Genomic DNA, 23,321 nt, shown 5'->3' on the forward strand with positions numbered 1-23,321 from the left:
TTAATTAAAAGCAATTGGTATCATCATCGAGAGAACCACAAAGAAGCTTTCAAGGAAATAAGTAGCATTGTCATGGAAGAAATTATAAAAAAAAGCGGTGCTATTTATTAACTCTCTTACATGAAATGTATACCGATTCCTTGGATAGGATTTTTGAAAATAACTGGATCAAAACAATACTACATTTACGGCACACCATTTAGAAGAAAAATTATTAAAAGTATTTTCAGTTGAAATTAAATTTTTTACGATTCGCAACAAAAGATTAGTAGCACCCATTCAGCTCCATACAATAGATGATACAATATTTGAAAAGTTACAAACCGAAAATATTTTGCAGAAAGCGACATTAATTTTAATAAAAACAATCCTACAAATAGAAAGAAGAAAAATACCCAATAGAAAAGTTTCAGCACAGCATTTGATGTCAGGGGAAGTCTCAATACCGGAACAACTATGTATTAGACTTTTACAAAAGTAGTTTTAAATGTGTTCGACAAGTTCGGTATTTTTCTCAGGATATAATTTATGAAGTACACAATGGTCAAGTAAAGACGTCAAAACACATCATGTTGGGCATGACTCTGAAAAGCTTAACAAGCAGTATAAAAATAATTGACATTATTAATAGGTATGGGCACTGCATAAGTTATCAAGGTATTGAATAACTCAAAACTGAAACAATTTATTCTTCTTTTGAAAAGTAACTTCATGCCCAGAAAAGATTTAAAAAAAAAAACAACTGAACTTTTTACCGGCCTGGCATATAATAATTTCGACCGTTTCGTTGAAACAACTAATGGAAAGGATACACTGCACGATACGGTAGGAATAATTTACCAGAACATCGGGTCAAGTACAACTGAAGAGTCAGAAACATCTGAAGCACCCAAGCCTGATAATGAAGAATATCCACCTTGTAAAAGGAGAAGAACAACTTTCGAAGACATAGCTCCAGAAGAAATAGCATACACTAAAAATCCAAAAATGACAAGTGAAATGCAATAGACTGTTGATGAAGTGGAAAATAAAATCTGCAGGAACTTAAAATTGTATACTGAAATTGATAATATCTGGATGATCAGTCGGATTTATAACAGTGATAGGCCGCAACAACATATTTCTTACTTAACTCCAATCAATGCATTGCCAACAGATAAATCGTAGTTCTAAAAACTATGAATCAGAGTAAAAAAATAGCTGACAAATTGGGTCAACCTTTTATTCAAGTTACATACGATTTGGCGATAGCAAAAGTAGCCATGCAAATAGTAGCAACAGAAAAACCTAAATTTGATAATTTATTTATACATTGACATTATGATGGCTTATTTTAAAACAGTCGGTAAGGTGATCAATAGCTGTGGTTTAACAAATATAATTGTCGAAAGTAATTTACTTGCCAATGGTTCTTAAATGGATTTGTCGATGGAAAACATTTTAAATGCTGTAAAAGATTACATCCTCTGGTTTCATTGGGATTATAAATATACTACATTTTAGATCATTCTTGCAAGTGAACAACATGCAATTATCTGAGGATACTATACAAGAAGTTCAAAGACTGCAAAACTGTAAAATATTATCATTTCAAGTCAAAAATGTAGAACAGAAGGATTTAATGAATGATTATTGTATTTACAAACAAAAATGTATTTATGGCAAATTTGGTAAAACTCAAAAATTTTATATGATTTACATAAATCTTATTCATCATTACTTGACCTTATCACGAAGCATTCGTACTAGAGATTTTAAACTTTTTAAGTCGGTATTGCCCAAAATTACCAATTTATTTTTTATTTGTAATCAACAAAATTATGCTCGATGGACTGTTAAATATCACCATAATTTACTCAAAGTTCCGGAAACCCATCCTGATTTATATGAGAGATTCAAACAAGCTTGTTTTGGTATTCAAAGGACCACCAAACCATTTTTAAGACAACCTATTGACCTGGTATGAGAGCAGACTATAAATGCAGATGCTGCGAGAAGGCTTACAGCTGTTACACACTTTACAAATTCAATTTTGGCACGTCAACGGTGGGCTCAAAGTCACAACCTAAGATCTACAATATTAAGTCAACTTTATCAAGAAATAGGACTACAGTCTAACCAAGATATTTCAGCAGAGTTAAACCAGCATTACATTCCGAAAAATATCAAATAGTTTCAAAAATTTCTGGTAATCATTGACCAATTCATAAATCCCTTCAGTTCTAACGTACCAAAAGATCAATTAGTAAATATTTCCTCAGGTAAATCTGCATCAGCACCAGTTGAAGCTTTTCTCCTTAATATTGAACAAAATGGGGACTGTCAACGCAAAACGTTCATTTCGGAATGTGTAGCAGACATTACCACGTTTGAAAAAGTTATAAAAAAATTTTTTATTGACAATTTTTCTAAAGATTGTGAGAAAAAAAAGTGAGAGTTGGTGGTACAATCCAAGATATTAAAATTCAACGAGACATTTGGATGTATGCTTGGAATTTCAATGGATTATAATGTAGATATATCAGAAATTTTGTCTTACCCAATTGCCACAGTGCCATTGTCTATGTGCTACTTGGACGGCACTATTTGCAAGACTGGTAAATCTGCCTTGATGAAATGCCTTGAACGAGAGGCCCAAAAGGAATCACCAGGTCATATAGATGTCGTTCTAATTGATGGTTTCTTTGTATTGCACACAATGAAAAATGTACCAAATAAATTTGGAAGCATTTTGAAAAAAATTATACAAATGGTCACTCAAAGGCAAGCATCCAGACTTGATATTATATTTGATCAATACTTTACACTATCCATCAAAGATTATAAACATTCTCAACTATTTGAATCTGCACAATTAGAATACACTATAACGGGACCAGATCAAGTTCGACCAAGTGATTTTACAAAAGAATTAAAGAATTCCAATTTTAAAGAAGCTCTTATTGATGTTTTCATCTTACATTGGGCCACTGATGAAATGGCGCCATTTATTGATAACAGAGTAATTCACATTAATTTTAGACAGTGTCATTCTTTCTTTGTTAATTCTTCTAATCACGTATAATCAAGGGTTTATGAAGATTTATCATGTCCCAAACATGAAGAAGCTGACACAAAAATAATATATCACTCATGTAGAATCAACGATCAAGCTAATATTGTGATCAGAAGCGTCGACACTGATATTGCTGCCATAATGCTTGGTCATATGCACACAATACAAAATAAGTCGAAAGTTTGGATGCTTACTGGTACTTGAAACAAGCTAAGATCTATCGAAGATTCATGCTCAGTTGGAAGAATCTATTTGAAAGAGCTTGCCTGGATTCCATGCAATCACAGGATGTGATTATAATCGGGCATTTTTCAGAAAAGGAAAATTAAGACCTTTCAAAATTTTCAAAAAGTCACCAGAATATCAGCAAGCTTTCCTACATTTTGGTAACAGCGAATTATTGGAAAATGATGATGGACAAAAAATCGTTTTCAACATTATACAACAGTTTATCTGTGATATATATAATGTCAACGGAATAATTGATGTTGATGCTGCTCGGCTTCAATTATTTATCGACTCCTATACTGTCACAGATGTTAACAAAGCATTTGACCATAAGAAATTGAGAAATTTTGATGCCAGCGGTCTACCATCATGTAAAAGCGAGCTGTTACAACAATTTCTGCGAGCGAAATACATATGCAGCATTTGGAACAATGCTCACCAGAAAAGTCCAACGAATTATGTACCAGAAAATAATGGTTGGGTCCAAGAAAGCAACCAGAACAATTTTAAATGGTTCGAAGGGGATCAACTGCCTAATTATGTCTTGGATTCACTGAAAACTCTGTCAAAACGTATTTTATTATTAATTTAAATAATAACGCATCCACTTGTAGCAATTTATAATTGTATTAACTTTTTTATATCTTTGAAGAAACCAATGAAGATGATAACAATGATACGGATCAAGACACGGATTGGAGTAGTAGTAACTAAGATTATGATATTCACTGCATTGATGATAATAAATAAAATAATTGAAAGTTACTCAAAATTTAAATAAAATTCTTATAAAACTTAATTTTAATATTTTATATACAATGGAATGGCTACAACTATATTCAAACAATTTTTGTACGTGATTTGAATTAAATAAAAAATTTGTAAAAAACCATTAAATACCAATAAATCATTTGTCAATTATAGTAAGATTTATTTATTATTTTGCAATTATAAAGTACATATAACAAAAGACATACTGAGGTATCGAGGAATGCGCATTAAAGTGCGCGGAAGACCTAGCTCGCTGTCTCACTCGAACCAGTATTGCCATGCGCTCGCACATTCAAATTAGTCTGGTTAAGGGTTGGAACCATCAAAACTGTCTAGCAATTGGAGAAACCTATTTTTATAATAACAGTAAAAATCTAAAAATATATCTAAAACTTAGCTTTTATATTATAACGAAAGTACAATTACATTTCAATGACGTTTAAAGGTGTCTGGGGGGGGGGGGGGGAGTTGCCCCAATACTAATTGTCTGGTAATGGGTTAGATTGTTTTCTATTACTACTCAGATGAAAATATGAAAAAATTGGGTTTTATAATTTAACAAATTTTATCTAGTATATTACACACCTTTGTTACCTGCCAAAGCCACCATTATCTAAATTTCATAGTGAGCCACCGTTCTTACCTGTGCTAGGGGCACGCACTGAGAAACTTTCAGCTTTAATAAAATAACGAAGGTCTGGCGGTCACGGGCTCTTAGACTATATAATTTATTTGTTTTTGTGTGCAGCATACTAATTACCCTACCATACAGTATTTTCTTACATCTTGGCTAGTCATAAAGTATAAACACAGGCAGACCTAAATAGTTTTAGTTTTAAGTGAAATTTGTTTTCAAAAAATGAGTGTTCATAGTTTTTTTTATAAATTTAATTTATTTAAAAAAAATTGTATAATTCAATCAATTTCTTTGCATGTATTTCATCAAAATGGTCTATTTTATACTGTACTGCATATTGCAGTCTTTAAATTAAAAAAATCTTGCAATGAACATGTTAATGACATAATTTAATAACAAATTTAAAATGACAAGCATTTATTAGTTTTAAGAATACACCAATATCAGTAACGTAAAAAGAGATTTGTAGGAGATACATTATCAAACAAGATGTAAAATTATACACCAATCCCTCATTTAGCACGTCTTCAAATTGCGTGAATTCATTTAGTACGATGTTAATTTTAATACCCCAGTCTAAAATAGCATGTCTGTCAATTTCAGTTAGCAAGAAAACGCCAAATCGCCACAGAAACAAAAAAAGTCGGACATGACGCCACGAAGACTGCTTCAACTCAGTAACCAACAGATGTATTGTGGCATACAATAAGGAATAAGCTATACAAGGGGAGGAAGAGATGTGTGCGCAGATCTGATTATGCTATTGGCTGTTGTACAAACATCAGCTATGGATGGCAAGTTCAGTTGCGGCTAAGGGTGTAAAGGACCAATTACGTCCGTGTGTATGCCACTGAGCCGTACCGTTGTAGTCCGACCACAGACCGGGCAGTGATGAACTTCAGTCTAGTCAGTGGCAGGGAACTTGCACACACAAACACAAAGCAACAACTGCCCATTCGTCTGCCAGTAACTGTACACGCGCAAGCATCTGCAGTTGGAACCATATTGGAATCATGGTTTCCAAGTGAGAGTGTAATGCATCGTGTTCAAGTATTTGAGACAAAACTAGAAGTATTATGGCATGCAGAATTTCATGAAGGCCACACTTATGTTGGTCACACTTTGTTTTAAGCAAGTCAACTGTGCGCACAATCATACAATATAGGGACTCTATTAAATGTTTATATAAGTCTGATGCTGTTGGTTGTACTAGCGGGAATATTTTTGACATTAGATAACGGAACAGAAATTAACAGATGAGTCACATGAAAAAGGTTGTTAAATGAATGGTGCAATAAAAAAAATTATAGGTCTGACAGGATTGGTGTGATATGCCAATACGCTCATTTAATTATGAAAAATTAAAATATAAATATCCAGACTGACAGTAAAATCGGTTTCACTGTCAGTAAAGGATGGTTTGGAAAGTTCGTGGAAAGGTACGCGACGTGAGCTGAAGGTTACACACGGGTGAGCAAGCCAACCAGCCAACTGACAATAACTATCTCCCGTTACACAGTGTCATATTTGCCATGCAAAGTATTTGATGGTAGACTTATAAATATGTGACATATTTATTGTTGAATGTTATTCTACGCGTTTATATTACGTAAAGAATATTCCCCTACACATTTTGGAACACATTAAGTAAATTAACCTGGCTATTTATGGAGACCAATGCTTCAGAATACGCAATTTCGAATAACACGAACATTTTTAAGAATGCATTAGTTCTGCTAAGTGAGGAACTGGTCTATTTTCTATGGCTCATGCATTTTGGTACAAACTTCTACTAATTAAATAATTACATGCACTAAATTTTGTAACAGTATTAAAAGACTAGATTTTTTATAAATTAAATCAAGATTTGTTTCAATTCTGCTTGATTACATGGTTAATGGCTGCATTAACTTGCATTTCAGAACTATGTGCTGCTATAAAATCTTGTCTTCAACGTCACAAGTACCACGCCGCACGCAACAGGCGATGACTCACCAGCTGGTCTCCAGTGCACACCTGCTTCAGGTTCTCCGGCTTCACCAACAGCAGGTTGCACAAGGCGTGCAGCGTGTCGAACAACACATTCACCAGCGGAACCTTGAACTCCTTCACGCACTTGCGGTACTCGTTGACGTCGCAGATCACACACATCGCTCCTATGGCAAGCAGACATGCAGGATACTGAACAGTAGCACCACACAACCACACACATAGCATGCTGCACTTGGTCCTTTGTTAATTCCTTATGATTTTTAACTTCTTCATTCCTGAAACTAGCCGAAAGGATTTGGCAACCAACAGCTAATCCACAACCAACCAACTTGTTTAATATTTCCACTGAAAACTATATATTTTTTAACTGCATAATTTCATGTTAACAAGACACTCATTTCTACTAAACCTGTTTGCATGTCTGGTTTATCTGTACACTGGTACAGTCTCTCAACAGCCTGATTCATGACTTCAGGAGGAACGGAAAAGGCCTGGGGTACAGAATATCCCCTAGTGGAAATGGGTCAAGAAGCCCTCCCACATAAATCTTAATTTTATGCCTGTACACACAATTTTAGGCTATTTCAAAACTGGCTACTAGTTATACTCTGTTAAAATAAAAGAAAATTTTACAGAAATTTTCTCAAAAAATTGATTAGAATTTTATTCTTTTTATAAATGGAATTATATGGTCAAGCACTTGTATCCTGTAAGGGAACAAAAGAAATAATAGGAGGAAAATTATATTTTAATTTACAAGACCAGTAAAAATAAAATGAAAATAAAAATTATTAATGCATAAGTATTACATAGTATTTTTTAGCATATACAGAATTATGCAGTTAAAGTTATTGAGCTTAATTCATAACTTTTACTTAACAGGTGTGCAAGTGCTAAGCTGCAAGAATTATTTTGGAAGTGGAGTTGAAAAAAATAGATAAAATAAGACTTTGTATTCAAAAAACTTAAACACCAACAAGGGGTTTGGACAGTTACATTATCATTCTTAACATGTATCACTGCCTGTGTGGTTTGTATTTCAGGTGTTATAACAGCCACCTTGCATCACCCAAAATAACATGCCTTGACAGAGGCCTCACATAATTTTTCACTACTTTAAGAGGGAGGGGAAAATCTCTTTCCCCTGCATCCACTACTACTTAAATTAGCCAGAATATGGCAGACTAAAGTAACAGTAACACTAAAGTAACAGTTTAACATTAGAAAAGGTAGTCAACAGGTTTTTTGGTTTGGAAACTATTACAAAGACTTTTTGTTCATCCATCCTGCCAGAAATGTCCCTCTGAGAGTCACAAATGCCAAGCTAACTAGGCAAAGGAGCAAAAATCTTCAGCAAACTGTGTGTTAGTGGGAACAAGTATTAACCACATACAGTAAGAGCTGAGCTGTAATTGCAGTGAAAGGTAACTTAAATCTTCATTGTGGGCACTATTTGCGATGCTGTCTCTTGCCCAAAGTTCTGCCCACAACTGGAACTCTCCTAAGAGTAAGAGAAGTATTTTAGGTTAGTTCTCTCCACACCCATCTAAAACATACTTGAAACTTTTGGCTAAATTTTCCACTCACTTTATCCAAAATATTAGAATGGTTATCAATGATATCATCAGTTTTCACACTAACTCCTGCGATCAACAGAGATGGTTCATAAGAAGCTAAGATCCTTGAGGAAATCTTGAACTGGTATCACTTGTGACATGGTCAAGAAATGAGTTGCTGATTCAGTAGAAGTCTTCAGTATTCGAAAACTATCTGCTTATCCGTGGCATTCGTATCTCAGCTCCAAATTCTCATGCAACCAAGCATGCCTTTTAAAGAATTTGTTTAAAAAAAACTTTCCTCACACTTATTCACATGTCTTTCTTGAGAATAACTGGGTATTGTGTAAAATTAAAAAATTGTTGCAATATTAACAGTAAACTGCATTTATCACAACATGCTGAAGTTGAGATACAGGCCCTTTAATCTTGGAAACTCTTAGGCTACAATCATCTATCCTGATTCCAACAAAATCGATTGGATACAAAAAAACCATTCTGTGGATCATTGTAAACATTAGGACATGTTTAAGTGTTTAACTTAATTATTGTTTCAGCAACATATGTGTATTTTATCTGTACATATGTTTAACTATCTTTTTCATGTGTTTAAGTATTGAATTTGCGCATGTGTGATGTCCCAAGGTTAATTCATAGCAGTTCATATGGTATTTATATTGGAATTTATTTCGTATTTGCTGTATATCCTATTAAAAATTTGATATTCAGTTTCTTGCTATGTTTTGGATCAATTCACATTATAACACAGTTTTCCAGTATCTTATCTGCTCGCCAAGTCGGAAGTTGAGGTTCTGCCATCCATCGTTCCTCCTAGCATAGTTTCTCATTGTCCGGAAAAAGTACAAGGATAGCCTTAGACGAGAAGGAAAGAATGGTAGGTTCTGAACTTGGGTTCTGCATGTACAAGATGTCTCCAGTGCGAGGGCCGGTCCCGCTAATCCAGGGATAACGGACTGGGAACATGAAGCTACTTGGAGACTGCAGCACATGCTGGAAGTACAAGTAGAGGAAGTCTGTTTTTTTCACGAAGATTTAGGTAGTCGTAATTGCTTCCACTGCACATCCGCATTGGTCAATGTCTGCCATCGTGTGTTTCAAGACTCTAAGCAGAGCAGTTTTTAAATATGTCGCCATGGGTGAGACCAACCCTTTATAGCAATTTGCAGCACAACCTGATGGAGGAGAGTATCGTTCTAACCATTGTACTACATTCTACAGAGTCGTAGCTGTATTTTTTTTTCTACACAGAGTTGGTGTTTATCCTGATCCAGCAAAGAGCAACACCAGGGGTCCTGTAATACCAGAGCTTCGTCCAACCTATCCCTGAGTTATGCAGAGTACGTTTATCCTTGTGAACCGTGTGTACATTTGAGGCTGATACATATTCTCAGGATGAACGCAAATTTTATATTAGCTTCTCAATGGGTCGTCCTGCATGTAAGTAATAACTGTTCAAAGAGTTTACAGAGTATATAAGTAAATAATATGACATTTTATTGTAATGTGTGTGTTGACAACGTTTATCCCTAGCTGATGTCTGAATACATAAAAAGCTCATGTAATTATTTTACAGTATTGAAATACAGAACACATGATATAAACATAATTTGTTTTATTATTTTATTGTTTGTTTTATGTTTTATTAATTGTTGTATACTATCTGAAATAGCATTTTTGCACTACTGCCCATGGAAAAGGACCATGTGATGGAGTTGGGGGCTCAGTGAAGAGACTTGTTGCAAGAGCAAGCCTACAATGTTTATATGATGACCAAATTTCAACACCTATCCAACTTTATGAATGGGCAGTTGAAAATTTATCTGGAATTAATTTCACCTTCTCCACACAAGATGAGAATGCCGAGTCTGACAAATTTCTGAATAACAGTTTCAGCCTAGCATTAAATATGAAGGGAACATAGCAATATCATTCTTAAATGCCTGTAAATTCAAGTGAATCAAAGAAATGTGTAAAAACATTCTCTGACGATACAACAGAGGAATCAGTGACCATCCAAAAATGCCCTGAAAAACTACAAATGACAGAAGTTAGTGGATATATAACTGCTGTATATGGCCAAAAGAGGAGAAGAATAAAGAAGAAGATGAATTAAAAGTGACTTTTCTGCATCGTGCTGGTCCTTCACCATCATTTTCATATTCAAGAAAACCTAACATATTGTGGATACCACTGACAGATGTATTTTGTAATGTTGATCCCACCACTCCTACAGGAAAAATTTATGTACTAACATCTGAAGAAGCCATAAAAACTTCACAAATAATTAAGTTCTGAAAAACTTTTGCCTAAGATGTTAAGTGTACAATATTTTTTTTTAAGTTTAGGATTAATGTAATAAAGTAAAGAAATCTGTAGTAGGTAGGCTGACTAACAATTTCATAAAACACCCTTTTTCAAAATTATTATTTAACTATGAACCCATTGGCCTCCCACTTTAAAATTTCGGAATCACTTACCAAAAATATAAACAATTTATAGGAATTTTTAAAATATTTTTAAAATCCACTTTTTGAGAAAATCAAAATTTTGAATTTGATTTCTCAAAAACACTTTTTGGAACAAAGTATGTTGTGTTGTGTATAAAAAAAAAAAAGAGCATTTAAAACTGAGAAAATTGATACCACTCCCATATATCTACCTTAATTAGGAAAAAAGCTATGGTGATATCAAAATATGTTGGTTACCGTGTTTCATTGCATAATTGTCGCACCGATATTTTAGGGCGTCAAAATTTGGATTAAAAAACCTCTCGCGTAAATGTCACATGATGTTTTTGGTCCTGCTATGAGATTCGGAGCACTTTGTGTAAGAATTTTTAGCTTTTAAATGACGTATTTTAAAGTAGTAATCTAAAATAAATCCGACATTACCACTTACTTATTTAATTAACGGAAATAAGAAGATGTCTGATGTGTAAATTTTCTTTTAAAGACTTTTTAAACATTATAACTTTTATCTGTTCGTTTGCGTCACCACGGTGTACCACTTACAAAAATGTAGCAGCGCTAGTTGGCATCATTCATGTTTGGTAATGTTGCTTCCCATATAGGGCGCGCACACGTTGTTGAATATTGCTATCTCGCCGATTGCATGCAACGTACGCTCTTTGTCGAGTGCCGAGTTAACTACATTTGATGGCCCGCACTCTTTCGTGGTAAGTGACGATAGTTACGCGTTCGTTCAGGCTCGCATTCGGATTATAGATTTTGCTTTTCTATTTAAAGTTGAAGAAAGGTTTTTGTTGCATGACTTATTAATTTAAATTGTTTGACGTGCTCTTTTATACTTCACTTTTTAAAAAAACATACTTTCCATGAATGGATTTTGTTTTTTGTTTTTATGAATAACTTTACCAAACAAAATTTTTATTCTCCATAAAAATCGCACCCGTACTTTTCAATCTTGATTTTAGTATAAAATGTGTGACAATTATGCGATAACACACAGTACTTTTTTGGCGGATTTCGGGTAACTTTACTTAGCCGTAATTTTGAAACCATTTGAGATATTTGAAAAAAATTGGCATGTTTCTTAATTTATATGAGGACAACCTTCATACCGAATTTCATCAAATTCTGAGGTGTGCAAGGAAATTTTTTTTTAGTGTGTTGATTTCATACAGAATAGCCCATAATTACGTATTACATATTTAAATTCTCCAGCCTTCGTTAGTAAATTCATATTTCAATAAGCAACTAACCGGGCGTCAACAAACAAATGAAAACAAGCAAAAAATACAAGTTTAAAAAAGAGATGTTATGTTCCGTTCATAAACTAAAATACATGTGCATTTGTATTGCACGCTTTTCTTAGCATGAGTTTTTTCCTTTATCGGATCGGAATCGATGAATCAGCAACAGTTGTATTGGCATATTGGCGTATCGGCATATCAGCAAAATGTTGTGGATCGGGACAGCTCTAGTAACAGGTGAATTTTGCTGCATTTTGTGTTTTGCCTTGCATTTCAATCTTATGTGGTGTTTTGACTTTCATTTCAGTATTTGGTGGCGTATTGACTTCAAATTCACTGTGTTTTGGTTTCATCATTATTCATCATATATAGAGCCACGATTTTTTCGCGCACAGGAAATAACGCAAAATAAAACGATATTGAGTGTTAACACCACCAAAACGCGAAAAATAGATTACGTACCATATGAACACGAAATATATAACAATAATGTTGCCAGTTAGATGACAAATTCTTGTTTATGTCGTTTCTTGGAACAACTATCTTTGTAGGCGTATTAAACACACTTTTGCAATATATAAATCTAACAGAAGACTTTAGTATTTCATAGTCTTTACACAGATAATAATTTTTTTCGTTTTTGGTTATGTACACACGTTAGAAAAACAGTGCCGCCATTATGCGATTGAAAATAGACACCGTTAGCCAACAAGACGCAAACGCACTTGTGTTGAACGTAATAATTTTCAGTGTGCGTGTTTTATAACGTAATTTAAAAGCCAGGAAAAAATTTATCCTTTTCTAACTAAATAAGTGTACCGCAGCACCCGAAACTTTAAAATCATGATGAAGTGCAGCACACATCGCATGTGTTAAGAAAAAAGAATATTAATGTTTCGTGTATTGGCAGGATTGCATCAAACAACATTAATTTGTAAACATAAAAAAAATGCATTTTACAGCGCCTGTGACGTATTTACCGCGCTGCAACATAAATTGAGTTATATTTTCATTACATTTTAAAACTTTTTACGTTCGTTAAGTGTCTGTGGATTTTTTTTCTGCGTTGCTGTCTTTGGAAAAGGTTAGCAACATTGTGTAACAAACCAAAAAATGCCTAAAAATAAACCAACAGTGGCTGCACGTGCAGCAGAATTTTCAAAAGAAGGGTTTTATGTGAGTGGTAGTAAAATATTGATGTGTAAATTTTGCGACTGTCGTTTACAGTTTGAAAGGAAAGATACATTAAACAAACACATTCAGTCAGAGAGACAGAAAAATGGGAAGCAAAGGCAACCAACTTCAAAACGGCAGCTTTCAATTCATGAGGCAGGGCCAGTGCTAAAACGAGCCAAGGAACAAAAAGATGAATTTGTACTGGAAACAGTTGAAACATTTATTGCGGCTGGAATTCCTGTTGAGAAACTGGACAACTGCAAACTTAGTGAATGGCTAGCAAAACATGTCAGTGGTGCTTGTGATATACCGTATATACTCGTGTATAGCGCGCCCTTTTTTTCCCTCAAGTAAGGGAAAAAAATAAGGATGCGCGCTATACACGGAAAAAAAAAAAAAAAAAGGGGGAGTGTGGGAGGGAGGAGGAGTGGAAGTCGTTAACTGCCAGGTGATTGTTGACGTTTCTGGCCAGCCCCCCACACATACGCACAAGCAACAAGGCCTCTCTTTCACACACACACACACACACACACACACGCAACCTGGTCTCTCGCGCGCACGCACGCACGCACACACACACACACACACACACACACACACACACACACGTGCGCGCGCAAGCTCGCACGTCTCTTGTTTATTTTTAGACCTCCCCCTCTACACAAAGCCAACGCAGCTAGTAAAATAAAAGAGAGAGAAAGAATGTTGTCGCCATTCCCCCTCCCACTTCCTTCGCTTCCTCGTCCCAGCTGCTACCGGTGAGTCATCTAATCCTCCGCGCGTCTCTGTTACTGCCTGCCTCCCTCCCTCCGCCCAAGTACCAGTTATGACGATACAGCGCTTCATTATCTTAAGTCTACACAGCAGAGTTTAAGTATTTTCCTGACGCATCACCACACATCAATTTAAATTATCATTTGTTTCACACGTACAGGTACCACAAAATGTTAGTAAAATTTATTTATGGGGAAAAAAAATTTTTTTTCTTTGGAATTTGTTGCAAAAATCGTGGTGCGCGCTATACACGAGGGCGCGCTATACACGAGTAAATACGGTACCTAGTGCAGACTGGGTAAGAAAAAAAATATATTCCTCTTTTAAGGGAAGGGAAAAGAAAGAGGCAGAGATGAGAGAAAAAGTGGCCGACCAGAAAGTCGTAATTATGGCAGATGAAACCACAGATAAAGCAAATAACTGTGTGTTCAATATTCTTTTTCAGATATTGCAACCAGGGGAAGAACATAGCATTTTACTTGGAGCATCATGTGTACTTGGAGCTGCTAATGCTGTCAACTGCTCGAAAGCTGTGATTGACATATGCACCTAGTATGAAATCAAAGAAGAAAACATAGTTGCATATGTGTAACCGACGGTGCTAGATATATGACAAGATCTGCAAGCACTTTGAAAGGTATATTTGGTGAACATGTGTACCACGTGCAGTGCTGGGCACATAAAATCAACCTGGTAGGGCAGATCTGGCAGAACAGTTTGGAGGATTTAAACCTCTTTGTGATAAAGGTAAAAAATGCTTTATTGAACACACGAAAGAGACAGCATGCCTACCTCAACTTTTTGAGGGACAAGAATGGAAAAGATAACGTGAAGATGTTTCCAATGCCCATTGTGACACGATGGAACACGTGGTTTCATGCTGTTTTCTACCTGGCTGATCACCTGCATAACATTGTTAACTTCTTCGAACAATTGAGTGAAGAAAATAATGCTGGTGTGAAAATCATCAAGGGACTGCAAGAAACTGAGATACAAGCCCTTGAAGCTCAGTGTGTGTTTGTCACTGAAAATTGTGCCTGCTTTGTTGACACAATAAACTTTTTGGAGGGATCCTCCTACCAAACTGCCCACCTCCTCTATTCAAAGCTTCAGAAGCTTCAAATTTCATTGGTAGTTCTAACAAAAGGAATTTTTCCAGAGGCTGTTGAAAAGTTACTGAGAAAAATGAAAAGTGTTCAGTCTGCAGCCTTGAAAGAACAAGTTCAAACAGACATCACAGCTTAGCTTACTAAAGCTACATGATTTTGTCTCAAGTGATCCTTCTCATGCACTTTTTCGTGATACTGATGCCCTGCTGAACCCCAAAAATATTGGGAATGTCGGCATAGAAGACAAAAAGTTCTCAAAAATGGTTGATAATCTACCTTTCCTACAAAATGTGCCAAGAACTGCAATAGCAGCAGGTTACATGGCCCTTCAAAAACTTATAAACAGTGAACTACAAAAACCACACACAGCCAGTGTAGACATAGTGAACCTCTTGTGTCAACTAAAATGTGACTTTCCTGAGTTTGCTGCAGCTGCACTCAAATTAATGTGGATACCAACATCAAATGTTGACACTGAAAGGTCATTTTCAAAGTATTCTGTCATTGTCAGTGACCGGAGATGATCTCTTTTGCCTAAGAATGCTGAACTTCTAAATATGGTTGCTTTCTCATGAATCACGAATAATGTTCACCAAAATAAAATACTGGCACCTGTATATAAATGCACCTTCACCAAATATGGGAAGAATAATGCCAAAATTATGACGTCCTAAGTTATATTAATAATGTTTTTTACTTTCCTCTAATTCACAATCTACGCCATTAATATTATTTTTTACTTTGAACAATGTTTTAATATACTTTGAGCAAAAATTATAAATATTAAAAAAAGGTGTAACAATTACATTTACTATTATTGATCTTAAATCTCCTAAATAAATCATAAAGGCGATACCAAAAAAATCTGAACTTTTATGACGATAAAGACAAAATCTCAAAATCTTTAGGACGAAATTTCCTAAAAAATAAAACCGTAAAATCTTGGCTCTAATCATATAATCTTGCCTCTAGAAATCACACAAAGTATATTAAAATACCCAGCCAATATTTGTAGCCATATGAATTTTCTGACAAGTTTACTGGATACCATTTTACAAAAATCCACCACTATATTTCTATGCCCATTATATATCATTCCTTAAAAGTCTAGATAATATACATTATGCGGAAATATCAATTCTGCCTTTGCAAAGTTCATTTATATTTTAAACTTTTACTTAAAATATTTTTTTTCAATATTACTATTTCAAAAGGCCTGTGCAAATATTTATACTTTGAAACAATGAAATTTCATCTGTTTTCACATTTAAACATACACATTATTTAAACATACACACAGTAAACAGTAGAATGGATGAGGTTCAGATGGCGGGACCAACTGTAATCTGGTAATATTTTGAAAAGTTGTAAATAAATGAATACAATTTTGGAGAAATTGAAAAAAAAAAAAATATAAAATAAAAAAAATCTATCAACCTAGAAGGTGGGATTATTTACAGTTACAAGTTGGTAATAATAACCATTCATGTGAAATAACCATTACAACTGAACAGAAGTTCAGAAGTTCAGAAGTTCAGAAGTTTTTGAGAATACTTTCAAGATCAAATTCGTGTTCACTCGGAGCTGATAAAACTGAGATATGGGCACCTGCGGAGTTGTACTGGAACTGCTGCAGGTGCTCGTAGACGACGCGGTGGAAGCGCACGCCCAGCTCCGTCATCAGAGACTCCACGTTCTTCCCGTCCAGGCTCTCCCGCACACGCTCCACCGTCGCGCCCATGTGCTGCACCACCGCCAGGCACGCCTGCACCCACCACCCACACCTCCTCACACGCCAGCCAACACAACTTACATATTTATTGCCTCATTTACTTACAGCTTCGTCTCACATTACATGTTTCCCTCATTTCTTTATTTAAGGGCTATTTAACCTCTTTTATCGCATAATCGTACGCGCATAATCGTCGCACCCATAATTAAGTGCGTCAAAATTTGGATAAAAAAATCCTCTCGCGTAAACGTCTTATGATGTTTTTGGTTCCGCTATTAGATTCCGAGCGCTTTGTGTGGGTATTTTTTCCGTATAAAACGATGTATTTTTAAGTAGAAATCTAATATTTATTTGGACATTACCACTTACTTATTTAATTAACGGAAATACGAAGATGTCTGATGTGTAAATTTTTTTAAAGACGTTTTTAAACATTATAACCTTTATCTGTTCGTTTGCGTCGCCACGGTGTACCACTTACAAAAATGTAGCAGAGCTAATTGGCATCATTCATGTTTGGTTATGTTACATCCCATATAGAGCGCGCACACGTAGTCGAATATTGCTATCTCGCCGATTGCATGCAACGTACGCTCTTTGTCGAGTGCCGAGTTAACTACATTTGATGGCCCGCACTCTTTCGTGGTAAGTGACGATAGTTACGCGTTCGTTCAGGCTCGCATTCGGATTATAGATTTTGTTTTTCTATTTAAAGTTGAAGAAAGGTTTTTGTTGCATGACTTATTAATTTAAATTGTTTGGCGTGCTCAATTATACATCACTTTTTAAATAAACATTCTTTCTATGAATGGGTTTTGTTTTTATAAATAACTTTACCTAACAAATTTTTTTTTTGTTCCACATAAATGTCGCACCCCTACTTTTCAAACTTGATTTTAGAATAAAATGTGTGACGATTATGTGAGAAAACACGGTAATAACCAGCTACTACTACCTGAACACGAGCACTACAATACTTAGCTGAAAACTGCATTATATTAACTCTATTCATTCTCTCACAAAAGCTACTCAAAGAACATGGTAATTCTGCTGTTAAGCTAGGCATATCTAGTAGCCTATACTCGTACATTAACAAGTATAAATAAACTAGCTGACCGACCCGGCTTCGCACGGCTATACTAAAGGGAAAAGACCAAATATCCCATTTACAGTAATAATAAATGAAATATAATGGCAATTAATTTATTACGTTTTTTAATGTATCGGAGAGAGAACGAATAGCAGAGATGGTTTCCCGACTCTCGAGCACTTAATGTACTACTGATGTACCCGTACTTCGCTTCGGCAGTCTGCAGGCAGAACACTCTTGCGCCGCTCATTTTATATGCCCCTCCTTGTGGGTACGCAACTGCCGCGCCTCGAATGGGAAAAAATATCAAAGCGATGCCCGTTGCCATGGAGACGAAGTAACCACTGTTGCACGGACTTAACCACCCTTGGGAGCTGATTTTCGGAAAACGTCATCCTGCGTAACATAAGGAACATTACTGTCAAGTTTCAAGTCTGTAGGATATACCATATACTTGAAGGAAGAAAAAAGAGCATTTTTTATATTTAAATTCCCCGCAAAAGTTCAACTGTGATGAGGACTACACTATACGACTATAGGGTTCTGCGAATATTCGAAATTTCCGAATTCGAGTTCGAATTTTATGATATTCGATTCGTAATTTCGAATCGAATTCATTTTACAATAATTCGACTTGCAAAATCTGGCCCGGGACCCCGGGTACACTAATATACGACATCCCCCTCCCCCATTTCTAAAAGAAATGTAAATGGGCGATTACATCTTCCACTTACAAAAAATTATACATCGAAACCCCTTATTTACGTTACCGTTATTTACGTTTTCACGTTATTTAACCATTTTATTTCTGTCCCGTTTTAACTTCATTTGATGTAATGCAATGAATTCCCGTTGTTTACAACGCGCCTATTGCTTTACGCAGTTTACGCCGTTCGTTCTGATAAAACTGCTTACTAACTTAATTAATCTTATTACAAAGTAATCTGATGTGTAAATCGTGTTTTAAAGATGTTTTTAAAAGTTAAAAACTTCATCTTAAACGTCTTGGGAGTCGCTTTATACCGCTTATAGAAACGTAAGCAGTGCCAGTTTGGTTGTGTTGATTCCTGTATTACTGTATAGAGAGCGCGCACGTAGTCTAAGATTGATATTGATAGCTCGCAGACTGCATGCACGCGCGCGCTCTGTCTGTAACCGAGTTAACCCGCACGATCGTTATGCGTATAGTTACAAATCACGTTCTTGTTACGGGTTTCTTTTTTTTTAGTTGAATAAAATGATTTTATTGCGTCACTCATTAATTTAAATTATTTAGCTTACTTTCACAAAGTCTACTTTTTAAATAAACGTACTTTCCATGAATAGGTTTTGTTTTTATGGATTACTTTACTTTTTTTTTTTTGCATAATAGTATTCTCCGTTCCTTCTTACCTGAGTTTTGGAATAAACAAAGCCTCTTGTAAACAAACATTTTCATTGGCTGCCGGCCGCTGCGCACATTATTCGTGCGCAAGAAATAGTTCCTTGGTTACGTACCATTTGTAAGTATTTTTACACTGCCTTTTTTATAACAATTGTTGTTATATAGCATTATAGCGTTTCACCATTAATATCCAATACAGTTTAATGTGTCAGCAAGTATTTACTTACAATTATGTTAGCAGACGCCGTGTGTACAGTTGATGCCAGGCGCAACAACTGTATTTCGGATTCGCGCGCGCACGGTTTTGTTATGGCTGACGCCGGACTGAGTTTTGTAAAGCACAGAACGGGAAAGCCTTCGAAAAGTGAACAGAAAACTATTGTGTTGAATGTTTTTAAAACATTTTCAGACAAATATCCGGATTGTTGTGTGAACGATATCGCGAGTTTAACTGCGGAATTTACGAGTGTTTCGAAGAGCAGTGTGCTTCGTGCAAGGAAAGAATTACAGGACACTGGGACATTAACAACTCCCGGGAAGAAAAGGAAACTTGAGTATCCTGTTATCAAAACTTGTGATGATTTTGTAAAGACGGCTATTAGGCGTAAAGTGCATAGTTTTTTCTTCGCAAATGAACCACCTACGGTACGCTGAACAAAGTGCTACAGTGCTTCCTGTTATATTACTTCTCCGTTATTTTATTAGCACCGACTGTACTGAAGTTTGTGTGTTGCAACTAGTGCTTGGCGCGCAAGATTAATTCAGCCTATCACTTGCTGACGTGGCGCAGTGATACGACGGTGTTTGTTTATTTCAATACTCAGCTAAAGGCCCCCTATCACACGATGGAAGATTCCTTGCAAGGTATTCCATGGCAGCTGGTATGGATGGTTCTGTGGAAGAATTACCCGAGGCTGGCCGTTTTCGTGGAAGTTTTTGTAATCGGCCGTGTTCGAATTTTTGTGGAAGGTTTCGTACAAGATGACAATTTAATTCAATCAGAATGAAGTGGTAGTAGCCCCTGGTGTTAAAAACGTTAATTTATTTCGGCGGCATTTAAATGTTTTGATTCTTGTTTTGAAAAGCGGCGAACATGTGTTGGTTCATATCTTGGTTCATATTGAAGCAGTAGCAGTTACAGCTTTATACAAAAACTTCATTAAATAAAATGTGATCAGATGATGGCTCTCGTCAAGTTGAATCTTGCAAATACTCGCCCATTTTGGATCGTTTTTTTTAAAATGTAAATTAGGGTATTCGAAGTAAATTTTTATTAATCAACTAGCTCGACTGTTTGTATGTGCATATAGTTAGAACAAATGTAGTTTACTGCATTTAAATTAAATTGCAACATCGAGTGTCATTTCAACCCATAAAATTTACGTGTTCGTGAGAATTGGTAATTTTTTGATGTCTCGTAACTTAGAAAAAATGTTCGATGTTTAGAATTTTAAAACTTATTCGTAAATTGTGTTTTGTGATTTTACAAATACTACTAGGTATTATGTAGTTCATGCATAGTTAAAATCGATTTTGATACAAATTATTCCAAACATGTTTTAGAGTTTTCATTGCATCAGAACTAGTGGTAGGTTATATACATGCACATTTATTCGTAATAAAGTATACCTTTTCCAGCATTGAAATGGATTTAAATGACTCCAGATACACATCCATTTCAGCCCATTTACAATCAAAGAATGTGAAAATAAAGCTTGTTCTTTTTCCACATTCGCTCGTGTGTTACAGCCATGGAGGAAGACAGTCTTTAAACTTGAAAATAACACACACCAATAAACCCCACACCAGTATTATTAAATAAATACTAAGACAGAAAATCATATTTGCTAAATCCCAGAAGCCGCTATTCTAGAAATTTATCCAACTATTTTCTTCCCCAATATTTGCTAAGAATTTGTTCCATTAAAAGCTTTAATTTTTTTATGTACCTACTATAGTGATTATAAAAATTAATTTTCAAATTCATAACAAATTTTGAATGAAAAAATACATAAAACTATTTTTACATTTATAACACAAAAAGTTAGAGCTTAAGCTTAATAGAACGTATTTAAAATGATCCCAGTATTTATAAATAACTAAATATGTGAATCTGTACTTTTTTCGTAAATATTTATGTTTTTGTATAAACAAAAGTACCTACTTATTACCACAATAAATGAAGTTCACTTGTTTATTGTAGATGTTTATGGATTGAAAGGGAAACATTGTGTGATAGGTTATTCCATAGAAACGTCCATGCCTGCTGCCATGGAGGCCTAGCTGGCAGGTACATTGGAAGCTTCGTGCGGAGCCAGTACGAAACCTTACCTCGTCTGATACAGGCTTAAGAGTGAACCCACGGTCTCACCCCTAAATTATAAACTTGATTTTAGAATAAAATGTGCAATGCTTACACGATAAAAACGGTAAATTAGTTTTTTATTTTTGTACCACTTCCTTATGCTGTGAAATTTTTATTAATATTTTTATCCTTGAAAGTCAAACATGCTAAATAAGGTGGCAAGTGAGAGAGTTTTCTCTACAGCAGGAACATCTTTACCAGCCGCAGAGAATTTTTGTTGCAGCACCATGTCGGTGAACTCACCTTTCTCCATGACAATTTGAAATGATTTGTGAAGTGATTTATGTTAGTGCTATAGAAATATAATTTTTAATTTTTTTTTTAATTTTAGAGAATCTGGTTGTGCTTCTTCAATATAGTCTCACTTTAATTTTAGTTACTTGATTTAAACTGTGAATTATGTGACAAGGTGGTATGTTAAAATTTTTTAATGATCTATGTTATTTTAATAAATATTCCCAAATTTGATTCGAAAAAAATTCGAAACTCGTGAATTTTTTTGAAATTCGATTCGAATTCGATTCGAACAGAAAAATCACAATTCGCAGATGTCTACTACACTAACAATGAAATAGTCGTTACCATGGAGACGAATGAAGCATCAACAATGCTACAGCCATTGCCATGGTGATTTTCTGCCAATTCATACATACATCACATTAGAAAACTCTAAAATTATCAGATTAAGACCATTAATCGAAATAAAAACTATCTTATCTCTCAAGTTGGAAAAAATTACACATAAATGCCAATTTTCATCGAAATCGGTTGACTTGGTGAAGAGTTCACTGGAAAAAACATCAGGACACTGGATTTATATATATTAAGATAATTTAATAACAAAAAAAGGTTATCCTGATAATGTATTACTTAAAATTCTAATATGTTTTTATTTTATATTACTTACTACCTACAAAACTGTGAACTGTCATCAAAGACATTAAAAGTTTGTATGGCAATTTTTCATCTAAATGCCCATGATAATTCCCATGTATAAAGTATCACTTGGATGTAACAAACTTTTAGCAGTCACATACACATTTCTACCTGACAATGTTTTAAGGTGAGAGCCACAATTTTAGGCAACTCAAATACCCATATTCAGAAATAATTTCCCACACTACAGTAATTCTTCAAAATCAAGCCAGAGCTGCCAACCTCAAATCACACCCATCAGTAATGGCAATTAGGTATATGAAAAAAGTACGCGTAAATCATGCACGATAAAATTTTCCTGGGGCATTATAACACACTCACAAGATAAAACAAGGACAATAATATGCAAAAGAAAAAGAAAAATATGAATACAATGCAAATTAATGAATAAAAAAAATCTATTTGAACAATACAATCATCTGAATATGTAAGAAATATTAATAATTTTACTGGATATTTTGAATCTTCAATTCAAAGTATTCAAAGTTAAACTTTAAAACAACTGTCTTGTTATTTGCTTCTTTTATCCTGGTTGAATAAGAAATGTCATGTAAACAAACAACAAGACAAAACACAAGGACTTGTAAACAATAACTGCTTTTGTTACTTTCGTGTCTTCAGATGTAGTGAAAAAACGAAGCTATAGATTTATTGCTATAGCCCGTCCCACTCTTAGATTGCAGTACACGGCTTATGGCGCGCGCTGTTGCCAAATCTCTAACACATTACGAATTTCAGGAGATGCGTGTATTTGTAATTTGGATCGAACAAGAAGCATTTTAA

General features: G+C 34.9%; 1 protein-coding gene across 1 annotated transcript in view; it reads right to left on the reverse strand.

Moving 5' to 3' along the window:
* LOC134531055 (exocyst complex component 5) overlaps positions 1-23,321 on the reverse strand; it is a 136,785-nt gene that overhangs the window by 3,799 nt on the left and 109,665 nt on the right. The window contains exons 15-16 of the mRNA XM_063366568.1: positions 16,640-16,796; positions 6,687-6,847 (exon numbers count right to left, since the gene is read on the reverse strand). Of these exons, the coding sequence (XP_063222638.1) occupies positions 6,687-6,847; positions 16,640-16,796 (318 nt within the window). The remainder of the gene's footprint in view (positions 1-6,686; positions 6,848-16,639; positions 16,797-23,321) is intronic.

Source organism: Bacillus rossius, chromosome 3, assembly GCF_032445375.1.
Source record: "Bacillus rossius redtenbacheri isolate Brsri chromosome 3, Brsri_v3, whole genome shotgun sequence".
NCBI lineage: Eukaryota > Metazoa > Arthropoda > Insecta > Phasmatodea > Bacillidae > Bacillus > Bacillus rossius.